We start from the raw sequence: 14,116 nt of genomic DNA on the forward strand, positions 1-14,116 counted from the left end.
ACAAATATACTGTGACAAATTTTTTCAAATCCACCAATTTTATCCTATGACAGCATCAGTAATTCAAAATTTAATTAAGTTGAGTGACAAATGACATGTCCACAGTAAAGCTTTATTCATATCGATCGTAACTGTATAGATATTTATGTTTTTATTTGGAAGCTGATCCTGTATCATTAATAAACATGAAGCCTGTGACTGAAATGCTCTGTACACATGAGTTGTTACTATTTTTTTGGATATATTAAACACATTAACTCACTAAATCCTCTCATGTAAAATTGCAGTAATCCATATTTTATGTTAGCTCTATAGAGCTTATTGTATTGAATGATATTTATGTCATAATGTATGTGCAAGTAAAAAAAGCATAATTCAAGCAAATAATTTCATGTCACAAATGCAAGCAATTGCCTAAGCTTGACTACTTTATCTATTCTGTAGCAATCTTTAGCATAATCTTTACTTATATACTTTACTTATATACTTATATACCATGCATTTTAATGAATTTAAAACATGATAAAGTAAACAAAAGACAGAACGCTTTTTCTTAAACAAGTGGAGAGCTCAATGTTTAGGAAAAATACAGTTTTTCTCTATTTAAATTAATGCCACTTTATAATTGCCTTGAAATTTAATAACATTATCAACAGTGTATCAAGAATATCATTTTTGATCTTTCCACACATACGTGTAAAAAAAACTCATGCGCAGTTTGGAATCAGACCTGTATGAGTCATACATTTCTTATCCTCTGGAGGGCGTCCACATGTCAACTAAACAAGAGGGGAATTTAAAAAGTGGCCATGTATTTGTTTGCACTCTTTTCCTCTCTTGTGTGTTGTGTTTTTCTACATGTACAGCACTTCTGTCTGCCCCCATGTTCCCGTATTTTAGAAAGATGTCATACTGCCTTAGAGATGTCTTTAAGATTTGAACCAAAATTAAAATGAGCAATCTTAAGAACACAAAATACTTGCTTTTAATGTAAACTTGAGATGTCCTTCTCAAAGTCATCAGAGTGCTCTTGAAACGTCCCATAAGAATAAGACAAGAGGGTGTGACATCACAGCAGAACACAAAGAGGATGAGCAGACTGTTTTTGCTAATGAAGCTTGTGTGTGCACCAAAATGTTGAAGATGTTCTGTCAGTCACTTCTGGTGAGTGCCGTGTACTTTGCTATGGTGTGCTCCATGAGCCGTACTCCATCATGGACAGTCCTGACCACCCTGCGAACAATCATAATCCTCTAATTCAGGTCTGCTCCTCCAAAGAAAGATACAGGAAATCTTTCATGCTATCGCAGTCTATAATGTGACCCAGTTCTGAAAGCCTTGGACTACTGTGTAAAATGTAATAACAGAGTGCAGTGATTTTCATGTTTTAAGAAATAAAAATAAAAAGTTATTCTTTGTAATCATAAATGTCACTTCAAGGTCAACCACTTCAAGTATTATTTTTTAGTTATTTGTTAGTTTTACCAGAGCAAGAAGTGGACCATACATTTGAAGACTTGCTGGTCTTTGTAACTGGAGCTGCCACCACTGGGGTTCCCAAAGTCCTGCAATAGTTTTATGACCAGGAACCAGGATTGCGCTGCATATTGTACGCTTACGACATGCAGCTTATGCCTCTATCTGCCAAGAGGTGTCGAGAATGAAGAACAATTTAAAGAACTTATTTACACTGCATTAAAAGGATCCCTCAGTTTTGGAAAGGCATGTGACTTCATGTGAAGTAATTGTGCACTGCTTTGAACAGCTGACTGTAAACCTGTGACTTTAAAGATTGCATGTTCTCAATACGCCTGGATTCACCCTGGCTTTCTGAGTTTTTCCGATGTATTTTAAAATATAGACCTTGAAAGTGTCTAAAGTGTACTCTTAGAAATTGTGCCTTCTCTGTATTTACTTATATTTATTGTTTAGTTTAGACAACAGTTGGTTAAGCAGGAGGCAAACAGTGCACAAAAATTTGTTTTCTTTGAGTGTTGACTGTGTTTTAATTTTGTACAAGCCTTTTGAATATAAACCTGTTAACATGAACAGAACTGTCGCTGGAATTATTCAAACATAAACCTAGCTGCATTGACTATAGTAAAAAATAACCAATAATTTATTTATTTTTTATTAATTCCAATCAAAAAATGAAAAAAGGCAAAGCAGAGACTGTGTGTGTTTCTTCATGTATGTGTTGGTAGGTGGGCATAGCACCAGGGTGTAGTTTAGCCTTGTACGGTTGGTCTTAAGTGTCAGAGGATGAATAATTTGACACAGGCATAGGGTAGCCATTATAAGTGTAAAAACTGTCTACAGGAGAACTAGGTTTTATTGTAGGCAGAATATTATGTAATGTAGGCTGGCACTACCTTTCTGCACAACAAATTAAATAGACTATGTTTGTGTTATTCAGATGTTGCATGAAAATGCTCGGTAGCTTTGTGCAGGAAAAACAGGTTCGCTTGCAGTAATGTGGTGAGCTCACAGTAAAGGCTTTGGTGTTCATGGTCAGTGATATATCAAGTGTAGCCGAGATTAATTTATTTATCTGAATAGTGTAGTATCCAGCAGCTGGATGTGTAGTGGTACACTAAAGTAAAGTGCTATACAAATACAGGCCATTTATACAGTTTCGAAGTGGGAGTCGCAAGGCTGATTCCAACCCGGTATCCAATAAGGGTCCAGGCTACGTCTGCAGAATGTCCGCAGTTTGAACACAAGCATTTCACTACATGTTGACTGAGATAGTTTTGAAACATCTTCCTACGTGTTGTTTTCAAATTCAGTTGTGTAAATCCATAAAGAGCAGCTCGTCCATTAAGAAAATCTACTGGAATTCACATTAGAAATGATCCTAGTTTTTAGTATTTCCCCCACGCAACAGCACAAAACAACAGATCTTAGGCTTCCCCCATCTTTTGAATCTTACTTTAACGCCTGACTGTTCTCATTTTTCTGTTTAGGTGTGGAGGCAAAGTCATCCTCAACCATGTAGGCAACAGAAAAATGAGATAATTTAAAATTCTCTCTTACTGCTTGTGTCCTGTATAATAGATTCAAGCAAAGAACATTCATTAGAATTAGAACTGAGATTTAAATAACATCAGTATTCTCATGTACTACGATTATATTAGTATATAATGAATATAGCAGAACGTCCAGTTACCTTTCCATAAAAAATATGGTAGAAATGTATTTTAAGGAGCCACGTTTTGCTTTCTTACTTTGAGTGCATTTCATAGCCATTACTTTTTCACTTTTATTGAAGTAAAGAAGTTGAATCAGTACCTCAAGTTTTACTGAATTTTTTTTAAACTTTCTTTTTATTGTTTTTCTTTAAACACTATACAACAAAACAAAACAACAAAACAACAACAACAACAAAAAGATAAATACAACAAGTAGGATAACAAACAAACAAACAAACAAACAAAAACATGTTGGATCTCTTTGTTTCTACAGTTTGATCATTTCTCATTATCAATGTGTTGGTCTTTATCCTGTTGGGTTTATGTGCTCAGTCCATTTCTCCCACTTTTTATGGTATTGATCTTCCTGAGTCCTTATTCTGTAGGTCAATTGTTCCATGGTTTGTATTTCATCTATAATTTTGATCCATTCGTCCTGTGATGGTGGGTCTATCTTGTTCCATTTTCTTGTAATTGCCTTTTTAAAGGCAGCAAGCATAATTTTCAATATGTATCTACCTTCTTTCATCACATTTACCGTAATGACACCAAAGTATATTAATGTACAAGTCTTAGATACAGCATAACCCAGAATTGTACCTATAACTAAATGAACATCTTCCCAAAATTTTGTAATCTTGGGACAGAACCAGAACACATGGGAATGATTCACATTTACCTCTCCACAGCCCCTCCAACACGGTTGTGGTAATGAGGTATGTTTGTTCGTAATTTTGGGTGTTATAAAAAATCTAATTACATTTTCCCAGCAGTGCAGTCTCCAGGCACGTGATGATGTTGTTGACTGCTGTATTTTCCAGGTTTGTGAACATTCCTCATCAGATATGTTCACTCCCAACTCTCTCTGCCACTTCAGTTTTACATATGTTATTGTACACCCTCTTGCCTCCATTATATGCTCGTAAATTGTAGAGATTGTTCTAATTGTTTTTGCTTTGTAAACTTCAGTTATGGTTTTAATTATCGAATTTTTATCCAGATGTACACTATGTTTTACTTCTTTATTAAAAAAGTCCAGAATCTGTAGATATCTGTAGTGATCTTGATTACTTAGGTCATATTTTTGTTTAATCTCCTGGAAACTCATAAAATTCCCATTTTTAATTAGTGTACACATCGCTGTTAATCCAGTAGGAATCCACTGTTTAAATCTTTGTTCCACATAACCGGGTGTAAAACCCTCATCATAGGCTATCCATCGAACTAATCCAAGCTCTTTTTCTAGTTTGTATTTTCGTATCAGGTTAAACCATATTTTAAGCGTAAACTGAGTGACTGAATTCAGCTGTTTAATTACTCTCATTGTTTCTTTTCTGTCTCCTGTAAGGCTTTGAATTTCTCTTCCTTGTGCTGATTTTTCTAAATTCTTCCATTTGGCTTCATAATCATTGTCACACCAACAAATGATTTGTGCAGCATAAAAGTATGCCTCAAGATTTGGGAGTGCCAAACCCCCCTTATCCTTTCTTATCTGTAGTGTTTCAAATTTAATTCTTGGTCTATGACCATTCCATATAAACTTGGATATAATTTTGTCCCATAATCTAAATTGTTTTTCAGGTATATCAATGGGTAGTGACTGAAAAAAGTAGAGAAGTCGGGGTAAGACACATACTTTTATCGTCTCTATTCGAGCGCCAATATCTGATGGAAGAGTAGCCCACCTATCCAAATCTCTCTTAATTTCCTTATCTAAGTTAACGTAGTTAAGTTTATATAAGTCCTCAACGTTTTGTGATAAGGTTACCTCAAAATATTTCATTTTTGTTGCTCTCCAATTCAAATTATATTTTTGTTTTATGGTTTTGGATGGGAGATAGTTGAATGTTAAAATCTGAGTTTTATTCAAGTTATGCTTGTATCCTGAATAAAACCCAAATATGTCGAGTTGCTTAATTAATATGGGAATACATATGTCGGGATCCTCTAAAAAACAGATCACATCATCTGCAAAAAGTCCTATAATATGTTCCTCATCCCCCACCACTATTCCTTTAAGATTTCTATTTTGCCTAATTGCTTGTGCAAGGGGTTCTATAAAGATTGCAAACAAAGTAGGAGAGAGGCAGCAGCCCTGTCTGGTAGACCGCTCTAATTTTATACTCTCAGTTAAACTGCCGTTTATTCTTATCCTTGCAGTTGGGTTTTGATAAAGCGTTTTAATACATCTGATAGCTTTATCATTAAATCCAAATTTCTCAAGTACCTGATATAGAAAATTCCAATTTACGCTATCAAAAGCCTTTTCTGCATTGAGGCTTATAAAGACTGCACATTTTCCTTTTTGTTGAATATGATTGATAATATATAAAGTTCTCCTTATATTGTCTTGGGTTTGATGTCCCTTTATAAAGCCTGTCTGATCTTCATTGATAATATCTCTAATAAAATATTCATATCTTTTAGAAATAATTGAGGTATATATTTTATAGTCAACATTGAGTACTGATATAGGTCTATAATCTGAATAAATCTCACTTGATTTTTTTTGGGGGGATCACTGTTATAACCGCTTCTTTCCATGAAGGGGGCATTTCACCATGTTCGAGTGTATAATTGAATGATTTTTCGAGTAGTGGTATAAGCTGTTCTTTAAAAGTTTTATACCACTCGGAGGGTAAACCGTCACTGCCAGGAGATTTATTTGATTTTAATTTATTTATTGCTTTATCTATCTCTGTTTTTGTAATAGGAGAGGTCATAAGGTCATTTTGATTGTTCCCAATTGAGGGTAAATCCAGTTTCTCAAGAAAAGCTTTTATTTGATCAATGTCAGCGGAGAGAGGTTGACTGTATAACTTTCTATAGTAGTTCCTAAACTGATTTCCAATCTCTTTAGAGTCATAAATTATTTGATTAGTTTCTATATCCCTTATCTTATGAATTGTCCGATCTGTTTTTACTGAAATTTTTAACAGAAGTATCTGTATTTCTACTTAAGTCTGTAAGTTACCATGGTGATTTAGCCGGTTAAAACTTCGCGACACAGATAACTCGACACGCGCTAAGCCATTAATCTTGCTTCGTAGTTACACCCCTCCGGACTCAGCAGCTGCTCCGGGTTTGTTTAGTCCTCTGGTTCAATCTGTCGAGTTCAGGTTCTGGCGGAAACACTCTAGTAATACGACTAGAACTGAGAACGGTATGCAATTAACGGTCAGGAATACCATATTAGTGGAACCTGCAAATCTGCAGTCAACAAAAACCTGTATGCATGTTTTTCGTGAATGTGTCAAATAAAATTGTGATTTCACGATTACTGTTTCTATCTCTATTTGAGGAATAGGCAAAAATGTACTATCTTCCTTCTAAGCATGTCGAATGCTACAGGAATTTTCATACTTTTACTCGGTTTGTTTGAGATATTTCTCTGTGTAGTTTTGCATTTGTTTTTGTATTTCTTTTGACAAATCTAAAATCTTCTTTTTTCATCCCACTTTTCAGAAACCTTAGCAATATTATTTAACAGTATTTAATTCCTTTAGTGTTTTTTTGTTTGTTTGTTTGTTTTTATCTGCGTCTGAAGCACATTTCTGGGTTAGTTTGAAACATCAGGTCATTTGCAGTTTACATGGTGTCCTTGAAGGCAGCAAGGCAGGCTGCCTTGCTTGCCGTACACTCCAGCCCCCGAAGGCCAGGGTTACTTCCTGCCTTTTGTAACTTTGCTGTACACAACATAGAAGTACAGCGATCGCGGCGGTGGCTTCTCTCACTTGATGAACTCAAAGCTGTAAGTTTTTATTGTATTTTTTTTATGCCACATGATAGTAAATGCACCGTCGTGGAGATAGCCGAATCACAGAACTAGCTCTAGCTACAAACACGGATAACTCTCTGTACTGTACTTAGAGTTGCTCTCTGTTAAAATACTATGCAAGAAAGAGTTAGGTAGAACTGAAATGAACGCACATGGTTTAGTTGTGTGTATGTATGTATGTATGTGCTTTTAACAGTAAACCAGTGGGGCACCGACCTTGAATTTTGCCTGATAGTTTAGCATACCATAGCATAGCATAAAAGTCGTTAAAAACGAGACTGTAGTTAGGTGTGGAAGTTGAACTATGTATGAATATTCACATGTGCCTTTGAATTCTAAATGAGCATGGGAACCTGGCTTAGCATGACAGATAATTTGTTTAATTGTACCGCCGTCAATTGTAGATGCGTGTAAAAGTTGGAAATAATGGTAATGCGAGTTGACCGCACGAGCTGTGAGGAAGGAAGCGGGGTGTCACTACAGCCATGATACAATCAAGCAAACCAAAACAAAGGTTCCGGCGGGGGCGCAAAACGTGTCAGCTGCTCGGTGTGTGTGAGAGAGAAAGAATTTGTTACAACGCAAGTGAAAAGTTTTCGTTGGAACTTGGCAACGTTGCTTGTTGTGAGCAAACCCGAACACATCTGCATTTCCTTTTTAACTTGCTGCGTTGCTGACTCACCTGACAACAAACAAAGCAATAAAAGGGGATGCCAGCTAGTATACTAGTAGCTACATTTAGTCGTCAAATATAACGATAGTTCTAATGAAACAAGGCATTAGCAATGAAGATGAAACAATTTTTAATAAGGGAAAAGCACGTGGGTGTTGGCAAGGATAAACAAAGATTTAAAATTTCCTATCTTGAGTCGGGAAATGAAGTCCTAAGTATTAGCAAGCCTCCATAGTCTGAGGTAGAGTGTGCAGATATTTGTTAGAAGGAATGCTGTGGTGGGGAAAAGTGAGTCACTCATGAGAGGGGCCTGTGCTGCCTTTCTATTTTCCCTTGGGTTTTTTTTTTTTCTTTTTTGGGCTTTGGCTTCTGCAGTGAACAAAGTGTCATAATAAGAGTATTCTTCTCTTATCTGGGTTCACTTGGCCTGGCAGTCAGTCACATGAAGCAGGCTATGAATTTGCTAAGTTAATTCAGCATGTTCGCATAAAAGATTTTTCTTTTACTTATTTAGTAAAAAATCTACTTGGGGAAAGTAAAACTCTGAGTCCCCTGACCTCAGGTTTTTTTCCCCACTGAATTATTGTAAGTAAGTAAGTAAGTAAGTAAACTTTATTAAGCGCTTTTCGCAGACAGGCAATCACAAAGCGCTGTACACAAATATTAAAATATTAAAATAAACAATAAAATCAATAGACATTATATACAATGTAAAAGATCAAATGTAAATAATGTAAAAAAAAATAAAATAAAATATGTAGATCAACAAAAGGCTTGTTAATATTGTTAATATTAATTTTTAACATCTACACCATCATAACGTTTTGTTTTCAGCAGAAGAAAAATTCTGCATCAAAACAAACTGGCAAACTTACTTATTCACTTGCTTGATAAATGTGAATACACACACTCCAAATCTACCCCATTCAGGAGTAATACACTGTCAGTACACCCCAGATTAATGTCAGAAAACCTGAGAGAGACAAAGTTATAGAGGTGAAATAAATATTTGATGCCTTAGTTTAGATTGCATGTATATTTTCATGGACCGGCCTGTAAAGTGTCGCAGATAAGTACAACAAAATAAAATGACACGACCAAGACAAAAACTGTGGTATTTTGTAAATATAATAATAAACCCAAATTCACTGTGTAACTTTATTAGCAGCATCCTCCTGAAATGCGCCAACAACATTGAGAGTAACATCCTCTTCTCTGCCCCTTAATGCTCTCTGGGCGCTATGGTAACGCGTAAATATTTCTTTCAAAATAAGACGCACAACTACAACACGGGAAAAGGCCCATGGAAACCATGATAATGATAAAAACTCTGAAAACCCTAAATTTCACACCCGAGCCTCAACTCTCGCGGGGGTTGGGGACCGCTGTCTTATTTTATTTGGCTTTGACGTTTGAGCACATTTGAGATTCTTTAAATATTTTTGCATTTAAAAAAATGTTTTCTTTAAAAAAATGAAATTTAAATATAGAAAGTAAATACAGTCACAGCTTCTAGTTTTTTTGTGTTTTGTTTTGTTTTTGACAGTTGTATGCAGTTGAACTTTAAAACATTGCAATTTCTAAAATGAAAATAAATGATTTTTTTTTTTAAATAGCTGTTTTTTTTTTTGTCTTTTGAATGTTTATCATTTGTCATTAATAAGACAGAAGTATTTCATATCTGATTACTTGATTCATTGACTGAATAGTCAATAGATTACTCGATTAATAAAATAATCAGTAGCTGCAGCCCTAACCCTAGGCGTTACCAACCTTCTGTTGGGATAACAGCAAAATGTGGCCTGAGAATGTCAGAGCCATCAGGAGTTCTAATCGTCCAGGGCAGAGGTTCAGGTTTTGTTTGTAATTGATCTACAATAAAGTGTGGAACCAGCAATGAAGCTTTTACATTTATGCTGAAATAAATAGACACTGTTCTTTATAAATTCTAATATAAGTTTAGCACAGAATTTTAGATCATCTTATTATTTGGTGTATTTTACTTTTACCACAGCATGTACTTAAACTCTCAGAGTCCTCAGGTTTGTCTCTCAGGTTAGCCCACAACGAATCTTGGTTTTGATCCCAATTCTTAGTCGAGTTCAGAGATTATGAATGTGAATCAAGAACCGCTAGTTCAATTCCTTGGAATTTGTTGGTCATGGTGGACTGGCTTTTCTAGTCTGAACACTCAAAGCACTTTACAAAACTTGCCTCATTCACACAAGCACTTGCTTCCTTTGCACTTTCTATCTAATATTCACATGCATTCATACTCAGATGGATACATCGGAGAGCAACATGGGGTTAGTATCTTGCCCAAGGATATTTGGCATACAGACGAACAGACAGAGATCAAACAACCAACCTTCCGGTTGGTAGGTGGTCTGCTCTGCCACCTGAGCTACACTTCCTTGAACTTTCGATCCCATTTAATCTTTTGCTGTTGTGCTACAATAAACTGATTTCAGTTTGTGTGCTGGAGGATGAAAATATTGCCATAGTCTACAGCAGCAGTCCCCAACCCCCGGGCCTCGGACTGGTACCGGTCCGTGAGCCGTTTGGTACCGGGCAGCGAGAGTTGAGGCTCAGGTGTGAAATGTATGGTTTTCAGGGTTTTTATTGGTTTTCAGCGTTATTTTGTTATCGTTTTTATTGTTAACTCGGTTTTCCTGGGTCTTTTAACGTGTGTTATGAATAAATCTTCTTTTTTTCGGTACCGGTACTAGTTTTATTTTGTTGTATTTATCCGCGACACCTTAAAGGCCGGTCCGTGAAAATATTGTCGGGCATAAACCGCTCCGTGGCGCAACAAAGGTTGGGGACCGCTGGTCTACAGCATGGATATGGATATTACTTTTACTTTATTATCATTCTGTTGTCTTTTTGTGCAAAGTGGAAACTGCATCCAGGACAGAAATGCATAATTAATATAATGAGCAGTATAACAGATTACTTTCTCCTGGGTGTAATTTAGTAACATACTGCATTACTGTTAAGAAAAGTGTTCTGTGTAATATGTGTAATTATTACTTTTTTTCAGTAGCAATTTCAACACTGATCACAACAAAGACTGAACGCCTCCAATATGACAAACACTTGACCACACAGCATGCAGTTAATTTGCACGAATGTAATGTCTTTGATGCTGCTTAGCTCAACTCTGTGGTGACTCTGAAAGTGGAGCCAAGGAGAACCAAATGACAATTTGGAATTGAATTGACAAGTGATGACTATCAGAATCAGAAAAGCCAAATTATTATCAATTCCCATCCTTACTCCCCATTTTCTCAGGAGCATCTCTGAATCACTACCAGTACACAAGAGGGTTTAGAGAGGACTTTTGCTGATTGAGTCTTGTCTTTTTTTAAATAGTAAATTCATCATCTGTGATCTAGCTATCTATCTAGCTATCTATCTAGTTATCTATCTAGCTATCTATCTAGCTATCGAGCTATCTATATAGAGAGAGGGAGGGGCTGGGGTCTATCACACCCGGCAAGACCCCAGGTGCAGGCTGTGTAAAGATGCCCCAGAGACAATCCAGCACATAACAGCAGGGTGCAAGATGCTAGCAGGCAGGGCATACAGTGGGGCAAAAAAGTATTTAGTCAGCCACCGATTGTGCAAGTTCCCCCACTTAAAATGATGACAGAGGTCAGTAATTTGCACCAGAGGTACACTTCAACTGTGAGAGACAGAATGTGAAAAAAAAATCCATGAATCCACATGGTAGGATTTGTAAAGAATTTATTCGTAAATTAGGGTGGAAAATAAGTATTTGGTCACCTCAAACAAGGAAAATCTCTGGCTCTCACAGACCTGTAACGTCTTCTGTAAGAAGCTTTTCTGTCCCCCACTCGTTACCTGTATGAATGGCACCTGTTTGAACTCATCATCTGTATAAAAGACACCTGTCCACAGCCTCAAACAGTCAGACTCCAAACTCCGCCATGGCCAAGACCAAAGAGCTTTCGAAGGACACCAGGAAAAGTATTGTAGACCTGCACCAGACTGGGAAGAGTGAATCTACAATAGGCAAGCAGCTTGGTGTGAAAAAAATCAACTGTGGGAGCAATCATCAGAAAATGGAAGACATACAAGACCACTGATAATCTCCCTCGATCTGGGGCTCCACGCAAGATCTCATCCCGTGGGGTCAAAATGATCATGAGAGCGGTGAGCAAAGATCCCAGAACCACACGGGGGGACCTGGTGAATGACCTGCAGAGAGCTGGGACCAAAGTAACAAAGGTCACCATCAGTAACACACTACAACGGCAGGGAATCAAATCCCGCAGTGCCAGAGGTGTTCCGCTGCTGAAGCCAGTGCATGTCCAGGCCCGTCTGAAGTTTGCCAGAGAGCACATGGATGATACAGCAGAGGATTGGGAGAATGTCATGTGGTCAGATGAAACCAAAGTAGAACTTTTTGGTATAAACTCAACTCGTGGTGTTTGGAGGAAGAAGAATACTGAGTTGCATCCCAAGAACACCATACCTACTGTGAAGCATGGGGGTGGAAACATCATGCTATGGGGCTGTTTTTCTGCCAAGGGGACAGGACGACTGATCCGTGTTAAGGACAGAATGAATGGGGCCATGTATCGTGAGATTTTGAGCCAAAACCTCCTTCCATCAGTGAGAACTTTGAAGATGAAACGAGGCTGGGTCTTCCAACATGACAATGGTCCAAAACACACCGCCCGGGCAACAAAGGAGTGGCTCCGTAAGAAGCATTTGAAAGTCCTGGAGTGGCCTAGCCAGTCTCCAGACCTCAACCCCAAGTATTGAGTTGTATTTTTGTTATTGACCAAATACTTATTTTCCACCCTGATTTACGAATAAATTCTTTACAAATCCTACCATGTGGATTCATGGATTTTTTTTTTTTTTTCACATTCCGTCTCTCACAGTTGAAGTGTACCTCTGGTGCAAATTACTGACCTCTGTCATCATTTTAGGTGGGGGAACTTGCACAATCGGTGGCTGACTAAATACTTTTTTGCCCCACTGTACATGGAACGCCATAACCAAGTGGCCGGCATAGTGTACAGAAACATCTGTGCCGAGTATAACCTGGAAGTCCCAAGGTCAAAATGGGAGATGCCCCCAAGGGTGGTGGAGAATGACCGAGCTAAGATCCTGTGGGACTTCCAGATACAGACGGACAAAATGGTGATGGCTAACCAACCGGACATAGTGGTGGTAGACAAACAGAAGAAGACGGGCGTAGTGATTGATGTAGCAGTTCCGAATGACAGCAACATCAGGAAGAAGGAACACGAGAAGCTGGAGAAATACCAAGGGCTCAGGGAAGAGCTCGAGAGGATGTGGAGGGTGAAGGTAACGGTGGTCCCCGTGGTAATCGGAGCACTAGGTGCGGTGACTCCCAAGCTAGGCGAGTAGCTCCAGCAGATCCCGGGAATAACATCGGAGATCTCTGTCCAGAAGAGCGCAGTCCTGGGAACAGCTAAGATACTGCGCAGGACCCTCAAGCTCCCAGGCCTCTGGTAGAGGACCCGAGCTTGAAGGATAAACCGCCCGCAGGGGCGTGCTGGGTGGTTTTGTTTTTTTTTTTGGGTTTTTTTTGTTATAATAAAAATAAAAATATATACAATGGGCGGTCAATATATACAATATAGATAGATAGTTTTTATGTCTTGGAGCAAAGCGTGAAGTTTTTGCAAATGACCATATAGAACCCCTTAGAAACCTTCAGTCTAACCATGATTTTTTTTACAGAAAAAACTCCTCACTGCTTTGCTGCAAACGAGCACAGCCATATGTACGGAGTCACTGATTGTAACAAGAACCTGAAGTGGATATGCAATGATTCTACTCTTGTTCATATCAAAGTGTTGTTCAAGTTGTTTCTCAAAACGTCACCAACCTACAGCTGGTAAAGTTCCTCTTCAGCAGAAAGTGTCTACTAAAACTGCCTGCTGTTGTTCTTTTCAGACCCAGAACTAGTCATGACTCTACCGGAGCAGCAGGAGTTCACAGACAACCTGGATTCAGCCAAGTCCTGGATGACAGCCATCCAAGAGAGGCTGAAGGCCAATGACAACACGCAGGGCCCCCGTCAGGCTCTGGAGGCCAGACTTAGGGAGACAGAGGTGGGTTGGTAAAATTAATCTTGACCCTTCCCTTCTGACCCATGCTGTGTTGTTATACATCTGACCAGTTTCAGACAGGGTCTAACTTGAGGAGACATAACCCGGTGGAAAGCAGCTATTTGATCTCAAGGACTGCTGGAATTACATCATGCCAGCCATTCGGGAAAACATGAGGCAGGCCAGGGCTGGTGGGGGAAGGAGGTAGCTCAGTAGGTAGAGTGTTTGCCCCGAAGGGTTGGGGGTTCAAATCCACCGAACAGCTACCCTGACGTACCCCCGAGCAAAGTACCGTCCCTACACACTGCTCCCCGGGCACTGGATTTTTGGCTTCCCACTGCTTCACTGAGTGAATGGA

General features: G+C 38.4%; 1 protein-coding gene across 2 annotated transcripts in view; it reads left to right on the forward strand.

Moving 5' to 3' along the window:
- The first annotated feature begins 6,811 nt into the window (after positions 1 to 6,811).
- syne3 (spectrin repeat containing, nuclear envelope family member 3) overlaps positions 6,812 to 14,116 on the forward strand; it is a 50,889-nt gene continuing 43,584 nt past the window's right edge. For both annotated transcript variants that reach the window (XM_085441036.1, XM_085441037.1), the window contains exons 1-2: positions 6,812 to 6,942; positions 13,604 to 13,761. In XM_085441036.1, coding sequence (XP_085297162.1) covers positions 13,618 to 13,761 — 144 coding nt within the window. In that variant the 5' untranslated portion in view covers positions 6,812 to 6,942; positions 13,604 to 13,617. The remainder of the gene's footprint in view (positions 6,943 to 13,603; positions 13,762 to 14,116) is intronic.

The sequence above is a fragment of the Copadichromis virginalis genome, linkage group LG19, assembly GCF_057382275.1.
Source record: "Copadichromis virginalis isolate Kocher_CV1m ecotype Utaka linkage group LG19, C_Virginalis_male_GT1.1, whole genome shotgun sequence".
Classification (NCBI taxonomy): Eukaryota; Metazoa; Chordata; class Actinopteri; order Cichliformes; family Cichlidae; genus Copadichromis; species Copadichromis virginalis.